The 15,247-nt window shown below is 38.2% G+C and overlaps 1 protein-coding gene and 1 long non-coding RNA gene across 6 annotated transcripts in view; one reads left to right on the forward strand and one right to left on the reverse strand.

Moving 5' to 3' along the window:
- Positions 1-363: 363 nt before the first annotated feature.
- pfkpa (phosphofructokinase, platelet a) overlaps positions 364-15,247 on the reverse strand; it is a 36,418-nt gene continuing 21,534 nt past the window's right edge. For 2 of the 5 annotated variants that reach the window (XM_082184314.1, XM_082184313.1), the window contains exons 14-22: positions 13,257-13,327; positions 13,052-13,139; positions 12,036-12,188; positions 6,988-7,152; positions 6,736-6,797; positions 3,911-4,022; positions 2,579-2,678; positions 1,088-1,193; positions 364-999 (exon numbers count right to left, since the gene is read on the reverse strand). In XM_082184314.1, coding sequence (XP_082040440.1) covers positions 843-999; positions 1,088-1,193; positions 2,579-2,678; positions 3,911-4,022; positions 6,736-6,797; positions 6,988-7,152; positions 12,036-12,188; positions 13,052-13,139; positions 13,257-13,327 — 1,014 coding nt within the window. In that variant the 3' untranslated portion in view covers positions 364-842. Of the gene's footprint in view, positions 1,000-1,087; positions 1,194-2,578; positions 2,679-3,910; positions 4,023-6,735; positions 6,798-6,987; positions 7,153-8,210; positions 8,364-12,035; positions 12,189-13,051; positions 13,140-13,256; positions 13,328-15,247 lie in introns of all 5 variants that reach the window. The other 3 variants (XM_082184312.1, XM_082184311.1, XM_082184315.1) reach the window with 2 other exon arrangements.
- On the forward strand, positions 8,370-10,209 carry LOC309509607. The gene is made up of 2 exons (XR_014209926.1): positions 8,370-10,060; positions 10,094-10,209. It is a non-coding gene; the product is annotated as an uncharacterized lncRNA (long non-coding RNA).

The following is a 15,247-nucleotide window of genomic DNA, read 5'->3' on the forward strand; positions in this document are numbered from 1 at the left end:
GAATGAATGAATGATTCAATGACTCACTCATAAATACCTCACTTGTTTCATTACGGGATGAATCAACGTTTTTGAATAAATCTCTTGAATGAATGATTTAAACAGTCACTTGTCGCCCCCCTGGTGGCATAACGATGTAATTGATACAATAGTTATTTAAAGCATAGACACAGGCGAATCGTTGTCATTTAGCAATGAGATCGAGTGGGTGTTTGAATCGAGATCGCAATCTTTTAACAATTAATCGTGCACAATATTCATTACACGGTACTCAATGGCACATGACGCAAGTAAAAAAAAAAAAAAACAGGGTAGCATGTGTTCATGGCAAGTGTGTTAATGTGTAAAATCAAACAGCAGACATTGATTTTCACACATAGTGATTGTGGTCTTTATTGGTCAGGCAAATGTTAACACTTGATGATGCAATACATTCAAACATCAAACGGTGCTCTAGCAATGTGGCCTTCACCGCATCCAGCGCCTGACACCGGAAAGTGGAATTCTTCCTTCTTTCTGAGAACTTCAGAGAGAGAAATGTGCTTTGAAGCGTAACACTATTGCAGACATGGCGGGGTGACAGCGAGGCCGTCGCTCGAAGCACAGCGACAGGAGTGAGAGGGAATAAAACAGTCAAACCAAACTGCACAGCGTCTTACACTCTCCTACCATTAACACTGATTTCTGTAAAATAACAAAGGGTGACATTTTTCCAACACAGCGATGACACACACAGAAAAAAAAAAGCGGGCCGGAGAACAAAAGTGTCGACGACAGCGCTCGCAGGACAGACGGGCCCGTCTAAAGCGTGACCTTTGAACGCCGCCGTGATTTGGATGAGTTTAAATGGCAGCCGAGACCTCAGACTCTCTGGGTCGGTTCAGGGCCACGTGTTCCAGCTGGCCCGAGTCTGACACGTCGTAGCTGGTCTTGTACTTGGCTAGGATCTTCATGAGTGGACGTAACTTCAGCCACCACTGTTCCTTAGGGATTCTGTGACTGAACACACACAGAACAGAAGGTCAGATCTGATTCATTTTGAAACATCAATGATCTGGTTTATGGAAGAACTGTGTTGTGAACATACACAAAGTCAGTCTCATCTTTCAGCTGAACCACAGGCTGGAAAACCATAGCGCGACGCCGCATGCCCAGCAAACAGGCCGAGTCCTCTGTGTTAGCAAACACTCTCCCTACGGAACACACACAGGTTTAACACGCGCTTACAACATCACTGTCTCGTCATTAGAGACTGTGAAGCATTTCTGCAGGAAGTGTTAACTCGTTCCCTGCCGTTGACGGAATTTTCCGCAAATCCTTGTTTTCACTGTTATACGGTAGGGGGCGCTATTACACACCTTCCCAAATAGTACAGAATCTCCGGATCTTCAGATTTTCATACAACAAAATATTCTGGGGGCCATGAAAGTTTTGTGAAAATGATAAAAAATGTTGCAGCTGACTGGCAAAAAAAAAAAAATGCTGGCAGGGAAAGAGTTAAACAGATTCTGATATGGTGTGTCAGTTTGCATATGAAAATAACTGCATTATATCAATAAATACAAATAAATAATAAATGCATTATTGAACATTCACAATAATGACCTGGTCATTATTAATTAAACTAACTAAATCAAATTAAATACAAATCTATAAATGGAAATATATTACAAATCCACAAAAATAAAAAAATAAATAAAACTTATAAACTTATGGAAGCTTGTTTCTGCCACGGAATAAAAAAGAAAAGTTAATATTGAGTTTTTATCTCAGAATTCTGACCTTTTTTTCCCTCACATGTCTGACATTTTCTCATAATTGTGAAATATAAACTTGTAATTGTGAGAGAAAAAAAAAGTAAATTCTGTCACATATTTGACTTGAAATTGCAAGTTTATATATACAAATATAAACTAAAAAAAGTCAGACATGTGAGGGAAAAAAAGTCAGAATTCTGAGATAAAAACTCAATATTAACTTTTCTTTTTTATTCCGTGGCGTTAGAATTGTGAGATAAAATGTCAGATTTTTTTCCCCTCAAATTCGAATTGTGAAATAAAAAGTCGCAATTATCTTTTTATTTTGTGTAATCCGTGGCGGAAACAAGCTTCCATATAGACTTGAATATAACTTTAGAGTTAATATTTTACAATTACACTAAAGCTTCACCACGATAATGCACTAATACCCTGAAGGACAGTCTTTCACTGAGGTCACCAAATCAGACTGAACAAAATTCAAATGTTTACCTTCATCTTTATTCATCCACAGGCACAGCAAAAGAAGTAAACACACACACACACACACACACACACACACACATAACTAGCTTAAAAAATGCAGCGACTCTACAGTATCATTTCAAAATCAAGTAAATGAAGGTCAAGGACTGTGTTGAGGACTATGCCACATCTGTGGTGTTTGTGTGCAGTCATGATTACACTAACAAAATGACGGTTACTGAGTGCCTTGTGTACAACAGCACAGGTCGACAAGAAGGACAAGTGGTGATTGAATTCTACTGATTTTTGAAGTTTGCTTCATTATGCACATGACTCATAACTGTTGTCATTTCTACCTTGTCTGTAGCTTTCATTCAGTTTCTTGGTGATCCACTGCATGGCCTTAGCAGCGATTTTGGTCCCAAAGTTACGGTCAAATGGAGAAGGAGCACCACCCTAGTGAAAAAGAAATATACACATATTAATTAATTGATATTGTATATAAATAGTATTATATATGAAACTTATTTATCCTATAGGCCAGGTATTCCATGCACACAGAAGCATACTTGCTGTATAAATGCAGTTATCCGGCACAAGTATAATCTAAACTGTTTGTGTCAAAAGTGTCAAAGCTGTCCTTGCATTAAGCAATGATAATACTCTTGCTCGCTCACTTGAATTAGCAGGCAAAAGAAACCCGTACAGGTATGTCTGCTCCAGGATACTGATTCATGGGATAGTTCACCCAAAAATGAAAATTCTGTCAGTAATTACTCACCCTCATGTTGTTCCAACCCCATAAGACTTTCGTTCATCTTCGGAACACAAATTAAGATCTTTCTGATGAAATCTGAGCGCTGTCTCACTCCTCCATTAGTCCAGTCATTTTATGAAAAAAGGTTGAACAAATTGCAACAGAAGCAAACTCAACTGATTTTGTATCCTCAATATGTCCTGAGTAAGGAAAAAAAAAGTCCCGAAGAATCCCATTAGGGGAAAGTTTCGAAAAAGACCCAAATATAGCCTATTCATACGCCTATTCATTCTTTTTCTTACGTGAATAGGGTAAAAAATGTAACCTTTAGATATCACCATGAAAATTACTGAGTTGATTACTTACATCAAGCCAAACAAAAAATGTATTACAAGTTTTTTTTAATTGTTTGTTAACAAGGACAAACGGTGCATAATCTAATTATGTATGCGCTAATTTGCATAAATACCACAACAGATCTAAACTATTGGCCGACGCTGGTCATGTGTGTGATGCATATGACGTACAACCCAGAAGCGCTGTGCTGTTACACTACGTGAACTCACTCAGAGGCTCACACAGACGAAAATGAATACCGGTAGTTGAATTAAGTAGTTATTTTTGTTGTTTTTTGCGCACAAAAATATTCTCGACGCTTGATAAACTTAAGGTTGAGCCACTGTAGTCACTTGGAATACTACGATGTCTTTAATAACTTTTCTGGGCCGGCAAGTTTCGATCCCTTAGAAGCCTCTCAGATTTCATCAAAAATATCTTAATTTGTGTTTCGAAGATGAACGACAGTCTTACAGGGTTAGAACAACATGAAGGAGAGTAATTACGGACAGAATTTTCATTTTTGGGTGAACTAACCCTGTAACTGGTTCCTGCTGGCCACTGTGTTCTTTGATTTCTGATTTCTGTGCAGTACCTGCTGCATGTGACCCAGAACATTCTTCCTGCAGTCAAACACTCCCCGGCCTTCCTCAGAGTAGAGCTGATAGATGAAGTCTGTGGTGTAGTTTTCATTACTGTTCTCATTCCTGCACGAACACAAGCACACACACAAACCGGCTGAGTGAGGAGTGCGTGTTGTGACGCCTGAGGCTCTGCTCACACATCTCAATCACACTGACCCAAAATACTCTCATCTGAGCCGAGAGGAGATCAAACACGAGCGAATGAAGACACACAGATTCTGTGCTGCATGATATACAGAAAGACACATAGACATCGACAGATAGACTGGTGGAAAAACAGACAGACAGACAGACAGACAGATAGACAGATAGACAGACAGACAGACAGACAGACAGATAGATAGATAGATAGGTAGATAGATAGGTAGATAGATAGGTAGATAGATAGGTAGATAGATAGATAGATAGATAGATAGATAGATAGATAGATAGATAGATAGATAGATAGATAGATAGATAGATAGATAGATAGATAGATAGTAGGGGTGGCACGGTACATGAAAAAACATCCGAACCGTTCGGTTCGCTTGTCTCGGTTCGGTGCGTGTGTGCGTCGCGCGGTTCGCACGGTTCGACGCATGCGCAATGTAGCCTTGTGCCCGTGCTACTGCTAATACAATGCTAAATCATAAATCAGACAAATGTAGAATAACATTACAATGTCCAGCAATCGATTTAAATAGTACACTGGGTTTACTTAGACATTTAATGAGATCAACTCCACTAGGCTATATGTTGTTTTTTTCACGTGAATAAATAGGCTACATAGATCGACTGTTCCACGTACCGGTATGTACTTTAATGGTCCAGTGGCAGAACTTGCCAAGCGTGTCAAAGGTTCTGAGTTCTAATCTGCACTCGTATATATTTTTCTTTTTCATCAAAACCGATTATGTTTATCAGCGGTTGTATATCAAGCAGGGACAGATTTGTATGAATTTTGTTTTGTGATTTCATCGGAACGAATAGAGTAGCCTAGAGTCTCCTCAACGGACTGAAGCGCGCGTCTGAGTGAAGAATGTGCGGCCGCTGCGGTGTGTGCGCGAGCCACGAGAACACTGTATCAGCGCCACTGATCGCAACGGCAACGAGCACTTTGATCACTTGATTAAAAAAAACACATTTCAGCGCTAGATTGCTTCTTATTTAACAAACGAACGAAACGAATACTTTGCTAGTTAACTGGAAATGTTTTATTTATTTGTATTGGTACATCCGTGCTGGGACATAATATCAACCCGGCAAAAAGTGGTGACAAATAACTGTCCGACACAGCCCACGGGAAATGAGAAGCTGCGTTTTGCAAACACACCCCATTTATGAAATAAATTAATTAATAATTAGATAATTCAGCTATATATCATATGCTGAAGTAAATTTTTGGAGTGTTAAAGATTAAAAGAAAAAACAACAACAAGAACCGTACAGAACCGAAAACCGTGACCCTAAAACCGTGATACGAACCGAACCGTGGGTTTTGTGAACCGTGCCACCCCTAATAGATAGATAGATAGATAGATAGATAGATAGATAGATAGATAGATAGATAGATTACCTAGTGAAAAATAAATATACTGCAATATATATTTGAAATACATTTATTTTATGCAAAGTATACTAGATACCCTGCAATCGTACTTTCAGTAAACTAAATTGGTATACTTAAAGTCTGCTATATTGGAACAACTAATTTTGTACTTAATGTACTTCGAGTTATCCAGAAATCCAGAAATGAAAGGTCCAACTTAAGATATACTTAAGAATATTTGATTATGCTAAAGTGGAACTATTGTAAGTACTTAATGTACTTTAGGTACACTTTAAATATCTTGCATTTAAAGACTGATATTATACAAAGATCATACTATCATTACTCATAGTGATATTAAAACACATTTTAGGCTTAAAGGGATGGTATAATTACCTTTCCACAAGATGTAAAATAAGTCTCTGATGTCCCCAGAGTATGTTTGTGAAGTTTTAGCTCAAAATACCCCACAGATATTTTTATATAGCATGTTAAAGTTGTCATTTTTTGAGGGTGAGCAAAAACGCACCTTTTTTGTGTCTGTCTGTCCCTTTAAATGCAAATGAGCTGCTGCTCCCGGCACAGAGGGCGGAGCTACAACAGCTTGTGTCCTTTTACCTCACACAGAAATGCACTGAAAATTTCTAAAACTTTTAGCCTTTTATGTTCAAACCGGAGTCAGAGTGATGGAGAGACTCAAGAAGAAGTGACAACATGTAGAAGCAACAGGACATTTCTGAATGGTTAGTTGATGAATTTATGTAGCTGATGTGTAGTTATCTTCTAGTCATTAATTAGCATATTCTGTCTTGATAATTTATAAATCGTGTTCAGGGGACGGGGTTTATGTAAATTCTAGGGTTAGTGATCCTTAAAAAGCAATTTCTTTAAAAGCAAATATCTCCCTTTGCTTTGAACTTTTGAGCTTCATAACTTTACAGATGTTGTTTATGCTCAAACAGCAACATTACACACTAACTAAAGTTAGAAAAGTGAAATCATAATCAACCACCCCTTTAATATTATGAAATGTGCATTGTGCAATAAAGAAGAGCTCCAAATCAAGTGTAATTCAAATTTTTACATCAGTAAGTATCAAGAGATATGTCAGTAAATATGTTAATGGATTGCAGAATACTTAGTATGAAATAAATGTATTTTAAATACATTTTGGTATAGGTTGTTTCACTAGATAGATAGATAGATAGATAGATAGATAGATAGATAGATAGATAGATAGATAGATACCTCAGGATTAGTCCTCTCTGAATGCTGGTCTTCATTTTCTCTGTCAAGTGCTCTACATTCGACTGAAGGAAAGAGAAAAGCAGTTCCTTCATTTAACCAACAGATGGCACTCATTGTTTAAGAAGTGCACTAAACTTGGCACTGAGTCAAAGTTTATATAACCATGTATGTAATTATCTATGAATCCTGTTACGTAATTTATTTTATTACTAGGACACTAGCGGTTTAACAGTGTGTGTGTGTGCTGGTAACCTGTAGGTCTCTGATGTCAAACGGTTCCTCATAGATGTATGCAGCATCTGCTCCAGCCGCTAGACCCCCAACACTGGCCAGATAACCACAGTACCCCCCCATCGTCTCGATGATGAACACACGGTGCTTCGTACCACTGGCGGACTGCTTGATACGGTCACACGTCTGACAAACACACACACACACGCACACGCACACATTTAGTCATGTTGTATCTTGTAGAGCAATGCATCAGATATTGCTCCAGCCAGCTGAATCTCTGTCATTCCAGACACATGGCATGCCATGCAACAACTTGTCTAAAACATACCTTAAAATGTCTTTCCTTAGTAACTATCACCATCAAAAATCAGCTTGGAGACATAATATTTACTTTTCATGTAAATCTAAGCCAAGAATAATTCTTTTGCATTTACAAAGAGCTTTTGGGAAGACAAACTACACTAAATGGGCTTTTAGGAGCTTAAGAGCACTTACTTTACATGACTTTATGAAGCACATTCCTGATAAAAAAACTATTTATGATACACAATAACACTCCTCACACTTAACTGTATATAACATAAAATTTGTTATTCCCAAAAATGAATTATTTTATTACTGAGTATCTTTGAGTCATTCTTAGGAAACTCCATTTGTGTGCATTGTGTGTGTTCACACTTACTAGTGCTATAATTAAATCAGTCACAATATATTTTAGCCTTGTTTATTGTGTAATGCAAAATAACTTTTATTCTTACTGTAAATGTTTGTTTTTCAATGGAATATCAGCCAATTTGCATGCAAATTTAACTTATAATAATAATAATTCTATAAAACAGTAGAATTTATTTGCTGACATTATAATTACCTGAGTAAACATCTTTTTTGTGTACCACATGACTCAAATAAAGCATGAGTCACATCTTTATCAGTATTTTAATCCTCTTTTGGCCTTTTCAGGCCAACTCTAGTTCAACTCTGTTATGGGAATACATAATAATATTAAGCACTAGAGTACTGACTGTAAGTATTGTGATATTTGAAAGCTAACACCATTATAAGACATTTAGCAATTTGAACCCCATAACATTCAACCCCAAAATGTGAATGCGAACAGGCTTGGTACAGTTTTCTTTTGAAATTATAATTATATAAATTCCAAAAGTAATGTGACAGTAATGTTTCCTAAGAACGACCCCTTTGCAGACAGGAAGGAGTTTTTTTTTTTTTTTTTTTCTTACCTCCACAATGGCATTGAGGGCCGTATCTGCCCCGATACTAAGGTCAGTGCCGGGAACATTGTTACTAATGGTTGCAGGCAGCATACAGAGCGGGATGCAAAACTCCTCATAGTGGGACCGAGCGTCATTCAGCTGCAGCAGACACTCTAATGCCTTTGGCAGGTCAGCACAACACAGCAGGGGACCACAGGGGACAGGACAATGCACACGTTAGACCAGCAGAGGGAGTACTGGTGCAGGAGCTGACCCTGTTGATCGGACACCCACCGTGTGATGGCCGCCATGGCTTCCGATTGGGAGTTGAAGGGAAGAGGAAGGGGGTACAGATGGGATGGGCTCGACTTTTGCACTCACATGCACACGGGGTAGGTCATGTGGCAAGACACTGAAGCGGGACGGCAGGTATTCTGAACATACTGTAGAAGCAGCAATATGATCCAGTCCACACATCAACATCCAACATGTACAGTAATGATGCCTTCGCTACATCTGCATACTGAATTGTGACTGGTCTTCTTTCTTACTGTACATATATTTGCATACTTAAGTATCAGTATATTTAAGGGATAGTTCACTCAAAACTGAAAATTCTGTCATTATTTACTCACCCTCTGCACTATATTTAAAATCTTCTGAAGTCATGCAACAAATTTGCTGAAAATCTTCAAACATGGCATGCCAAAACGTATAACACAAGGTTTGACGCCGATAACACATGGTTAAATGTATGTCTAATGTGAATGTCTCAGTTGAGCATTATTTATTTGCATTCAGCACATTTCACAGTGGATTCTTTGGTAAATCAGTCGCAATTCCGGCGCAGGCTTAGAAACACAGGGGTTACAGGTTGCCTGGAACGATGTACTCCCAGTTACGAGTTGGAAAAACACGGGTTACAGGTTGCCTGGAACGCGGCATGAGTAACAGTTTCAGGCCTGAAATGGTTAACCAACATGGTTATTTGGCAGTTATTTTAGGCAGCCGACGTCACAGTATGCGACAGAACTTGCACCTGCGTCAAAAGTGCGCCCTTGTTCAAAAAAGAAAGAGGAAGTGATTCGTTGCTGTTGTTGCTTTTTTCGGGATTCTGATTGGCTAACGTGGGCTTGAGCTTCTCGTTACACTGCCACCTACAGGTTTGGAATGCTCTTGACGGCATATATACACGGGTTTGGGTAAACGAACACTTTTCTGAAAACTGAAAGGTGTGCACAATGTTAATTTTGAAAACGGAGAGGGTGAAATGTCCGTTTATGAAAATAGCCGGCCACGTGTAAACGTAGCCTTAATTATAATGCCTGATCTGTGACCAGTGATTTCTGATATGTAACGATTCATGTACAGTCAGATGTTCTTTGTCTATGTGTCAGTAAATCAAACCAATGACTAAATGGTCAACTTCAAATTGTTTCTCTTAGTAGGATGACAATAATCTGTTATTTAAACTGTGATTAAATTATATATAAAGAGTGATCAAAGAACGCTCCCTTTTACAATCGCTGGAGCTGTCAATCAAACAGCGCGAGTTTATCAGTGACTGAGTTCTGGACTCTCGCCAAAACTCCCGTTATTACAAAGTCCCTTCTACCTATACTCTTTGGTTAAAAATCAACAAATCTCATATTTACATTGTCTTCGTACTGTTGTTTATGATGAAAGCATTCATCAGTGTATATAAGTCGAGTTGCAAAGACAAGATCACTGCATTCATGCGCTCAACAATTGGCTACATGCTCATCACTGCAACGTTTCATGCCACGATCTAAACATAATGCTACAGATCTAAATATAATGCTATAACCAACAATCTTGAGAGCTGTAATAGTAAAAACGTGCTAAAAGTTCCACATGTAATACTTATTTCATATGTTAGCCAATCACAGCAGTGGGCGTGTAGACTGAAGTCCCACAGTAGACACGCCCCTTCAAACAGAGCGTTCAAATCGGGCTAAAATCAGGGCAGCAAAAATGCCTTTTATTTCTAAATTATGACAATTATTTATGAAAAAATCATACTAACATTATAAGCACATCCCAGGAAACATAAAACAACAAAAAAAATGCAGTTCATGACCCCTTTAAAGCATTGTAATGCATTACTTTTAAAAGTAAATGTCCCCAACACTGGTCAAGGGAACAAATTCTTAATTCGTGGCCATGATATTTTTTACTTGTCATGTGCGGGGATTCTTAGTTCAAAAGTATTATATGCACTATACAATTATTGTGCAGAGCCATAAGTCACAAGAATTACTTGTATGGTGCTTTTTTGGTGTCATTTTTCAAACTTGATTTCCCTAGGCGCATTCAATTATAAAAAATAATAATAATTGTATGAAAAAGAACAAGGTAAAATCCAATATATCTTTCAAATACCTTTGCATTTGAGTTACACAGACAAGAGAAAGATGAGTTTGTAAGGACAAGAGGGTGAATAAATGACAAATAATTTTTAGCTGAACTATTTCTTGAATGGAAAAAGCTAGTTTGCAGCGGCCTGTGCTTTTCTAAGGCTTGTGTTCATTTAAACCTTTAACTATGAAACTATGCAGACAGACTCCAGTTCAGTCTGCGTTAGCTAGGGTCAGCGATCTGTTATGACGGCTTAATGCAGTGTGATCATAGCACAGCACAGGCTCAGTCACATGACAACCACAAAAAAGCAGAGCTCAAAACATGCCGCCATCATGTCATCGCCACTTACCTGTTAGCTAACGACTCGCCTTTGCGTTTATCAGCCAAAACATTGAGGGTTAGAGTAGAAATGTTTCAGGATAAATCTCACAAAAAATGTCCAGGGGCCAGTTGCATAAACATAGCCATTATGTTAAGACTGTGTCTTAAGAACTAGTATGATCAACTAGAAGTTAGAAGTTAGGGGTAATCAGTCTTACTGTTCGGTGTCAAATTAGACCAATCTACGTTTTTATGTTACTGACTTTAAAAAGTTATAAACAGTTTTAAACAGTTGTAAGACTAGTCTTAACAGTTTATGCAAACTGGCCACTGGTCATCTTATTTGGTGTATATATTTTAATATAGTGTAATGAAATTTAAGCTAAAATATGACATTTCTTTGTGAGATTCATCCTTCTGTTCTTAATTGCCTGTCATTAGCTAGCTGATCAATAACTAGCATGGTTTAATTGTGGCTCGCATGCTTGTTAAAGTAATGAATGAAATCATTAATTTTGTAAAATCCTGTCTAAGATGCCTTCATGTGGTTGCTTTGAAGGCAGCATAGATGTTTTCCTTGGTTTATAAATGTCAAATTTTCTAAATGTATGACTCATTTATACTCACAAATGAGCACTGCAGTCGCTAAACTGTCTAAAGCTCACATGAATTTATTATTTTAGATCATTAGACATGGCACTATGGTGCTTTGGACGCCTGTATGAAACCAGTTCCCTTAGGAGGTGTCTTCATACACAATCCTGTCTTGAAATGGGAGCTGCCTAAAGTTGCGGTCACAATAGCAAAATACTGGCAAAATTTGGCAAAATATCGTGATAAAATTGTCAATGGTGTAGTGATGTATGAAGCTAAGCTCACACAGAAGTCACTTTCAAACCAAGCAGCTTTCTGTTGTTCAACCTCACACAACATTAGAGATTGCGTAGAATTCCTATTGAACTGACTCGATTTTGTCAGTGAAAATTCGATGACCGCACCTTTAGGTTACGGAAAGCACTGCTGTTGCTAACCTAGACTGATGTAATTGGCTGATAAACATAAGGCGGAGCATCTGTGATTGGCTTGTAAAGAGAAGACAGAGCCTCTGATGTGATTGGCTGGCGGGTGGCGTCCCCCAGCCTCACTTACATCAGTGATAGCGTTCAGAGCCGTGTCTGCGCCAATGCTGAGGTCTGAGCCGGGCACATTGTTGGAGACGGTGGCCGGCACCATGACCATTGGCACACACAACTCCTCATAAATCCCGCGGGCTGCTAACAACTCCATGATCCCCAGGTAGGCCTGCAGGGCAGAGCCGGGGATTTAGTGAAGCGCTACCGGTGCTGGGAATGGGGATGGAATGAGGAGACAGACAAAGAATGAGAGAGAAAGACGAGGCAAGATTGGGGAGGAACCGAGTGGAAAGCCATGGCCATCACGACGGAGTGCATGAGACACAGGATCCACTCCATACACACACTTCCAATAGAAACACATGTTTAAAATACATACACACATCCTGATGATTTCTTTATAGAAAGAGAGAAGATGAGCCTGAACTCAGCAGCATGAAATGACTTTGGAAAAGCAGGTGAGCTATTCTGCAATTGAAGGTTATTGTTCAGTCTTTAATAGCGTCATATGTCATCTCAGCTGTGTGAATGTTACATTCCCAACAGCTGAAAGATAACCAGTGCCTGCTAAGAATATGATTATCACCTCACTCTTGAATGATTTTGGATGTTCATTATGAAAAGAAGAGGAGCACAGGAAGTTGAGTAAGCTTTAGGTGATGCTACATAGGAAAACATGATGGAGTGGGCAGACAACTTAACAAAACTTAGTCATGGACTTTTTAAATTAAGAATTAAATTGTTTTATAAAATTAAATGTACAGTCATCAAGGTGTAAAATGTATATATAAATAATTATTACATTTAATGTACAAAAAGTAGTTTAAAAAATATTTATGTGAGTATAATTTAAATGATTAATATATATACAAAAATAAATGTAAAAAATCTACATTATAATAATTATATATTATACAATATAAAATATTAACAGCAAAGCACATAACTTTTTTAATCATTCATTAAAATAACCACCCTGTCAACACACTAAATATAAGATAAAACATTAAAAGTCCAGGCTGGAAAACATACCTCAAATCCTCCGATCACTAACAACGCATTGATGTTATACTTCCGCATCTGTTCTGCAATTTTTTCAATGTACTTTGCAGGAAGCGTTCTGCAAATTTGAAAACATTGTAGAGAAGCACTAAGCACAACACAGCACATTACATTTAAAATCGACTGTATTACTGAAATCTGCAGGCCATATAAACGTTGTATATGGGATAAATACCGTTTAGTTCCCAGGAGGGATCCACCCTGGCCCGTCCATCCTCCTACATCTGCCCATTTGACCTCTTTTATCTGAGAAAAGAGAGCAGAGTGGATCAAATATGAGTTGGACCAACTTTTTCATATAAGGGTACATTAAAACTATAGACAAGCGCGCTCATAATTGAAGCGACGCACTCATTTTTTCCAGGCGCAGCGAGATGAAAAGATCTCAACTTTTCAGAATGCCGCAAGCGCACCGCAGGTCTTGTGACAAGAACCAACCAATCAGCTACAGCAACATTTTTCGGTGGTGGAAATCCATTAGCTACTAGAACTTCTTTGTCGTTGTGGAGAGCGCGGTGCATGGTTGCATAGCAACGACAGACGCGACGGGAAAATCGGACCGAATTTTACTATTAAAGGAGTCATGAACTGGATTGTTTTATTATTTTATAATGTTGCCTGGGGTGCCCTTATAATGTTAGTATGATTTTTACATCAAAAATTGTCATAATTTATAAATAAAAGCCATTTTTCCAAGCCTGATTTCAGCCTCAGATTTGAACGCTCTGTTTTAAGGGGCGTGTCTGCTGTGAGACTGCAGTGCAAACGCCCACTGCTGTGATTGGCTGACATGCTTGCATATGAAATAGCTAGTAGTATTACATGAACTATGTCGAAAACTTTTACAACGTTTTTACTATTACAGCTATCGAGATTAACAAATCGTGAAAAGTATCGTTTAAAGCATTATATTTAAATCTATTCCAATTTCCATCACATGAAAGGTTGCAGCATGATGAGCACTGACTGAGCAGATGACAGACAGTCTGTTGATCGCGTGAATAAAGATCTTATCATTGCAACGCAATTTTTGTAAAATGTTTAGCACAGACACCTAAGCCAGTGGGAAGGGTTGTAGGAACCGCGTCATTAAAAATGAATTTAATCCACTGGTCCCTGATAGCTTGGTCCGTTCTTGGGAGAGAAAAAAACATTTCCATGTTGATTCTGGCAGTCAACAACAGAGCAACTCACGTGTGCACCACGTTTCTGCATCTTTCACGGTCGAGTGCGTCCTTCGAATCGGAATTCATGGCGGCGCTCGACTGAATATGAGGGGAGAGTGGCAGGGCGGGCTTCCTGCAGCATAGGTCTGCGGTGTCCATATATGGTATATCCTCCACCGTCGTGACGTCAAGCCAGGGTAGAAATCAAAATCTCGTATTTGAGTGTGCGTGCACGTGGGATATTTTACAAACCCTGAGGTAAACAAACGCTTCACTTTTAAATATCGGCTTCCCGGCCAGTGTATAATCGTTAGGCAATCATAACATACATTTTTTCTCGTGGAAAAGTGAAAATTACAGGTCATGACTCCTTTAATAATAAAAGATAAGCTAATGTGCAAGTTACATGTCATAATTTATCTTTTTTTGACTCATTCTTTTTTATAAAAAATGATTTAAAGGCTGAAATATGTGAGGTTTATCTTTTTATAAAACCTTTTTTCTCAAAACTTTATTTGAACGTGTTAGTAGATAACGTTGCAAGACACTCCTTTAAAATCTGGCCATCATTTTTTATGTTATTAATGTTTATGTAAACAAAAAGTGCATATTGATGCTAATTAGGGCCCGAGCACCGATGGTGTGAGGACCCTCTTGGAATTGATCCGTTTATTTTATTTGTTATTTGCTGGGTTTTCGACATAAAACTTGGTGAATTGATGTCATTGTGTAGTGTTAGTACTTTTTAAACAGGATTCTGTGATAACCGTGCTCATGTAATTTCATCTCTAGTTATGAAAGGCTAGTCAACAATGATCAACTAAAATCAACTATCAACTATGTGTTTTTACAGTATACTATGCAAAGTACAATTTTCTATTAAAAAAAAATATCTCTGATTCTGTTCTTTTCTCTGACATTTAAGCGTGACATATATCTGTCTTGGTCTGCAAAGACTCTTTTAGGTCTAAAACAGTTTGGATAGTTGTTAATATGAGAG

The sequence above is a fragment of the Leuciscus leuciscus genome (genome assembly GCF_965113295.1).
Source record: "Leuciscus leuciscus genome assembly, chromosome: 11".
Taxonomy (NCBI): Eukaryota; Metazoa; Chordata; class Actinopteri; order Cypriniformes; family Leuciscidae; genus Leuciscus; species Leuciscus leuciscus.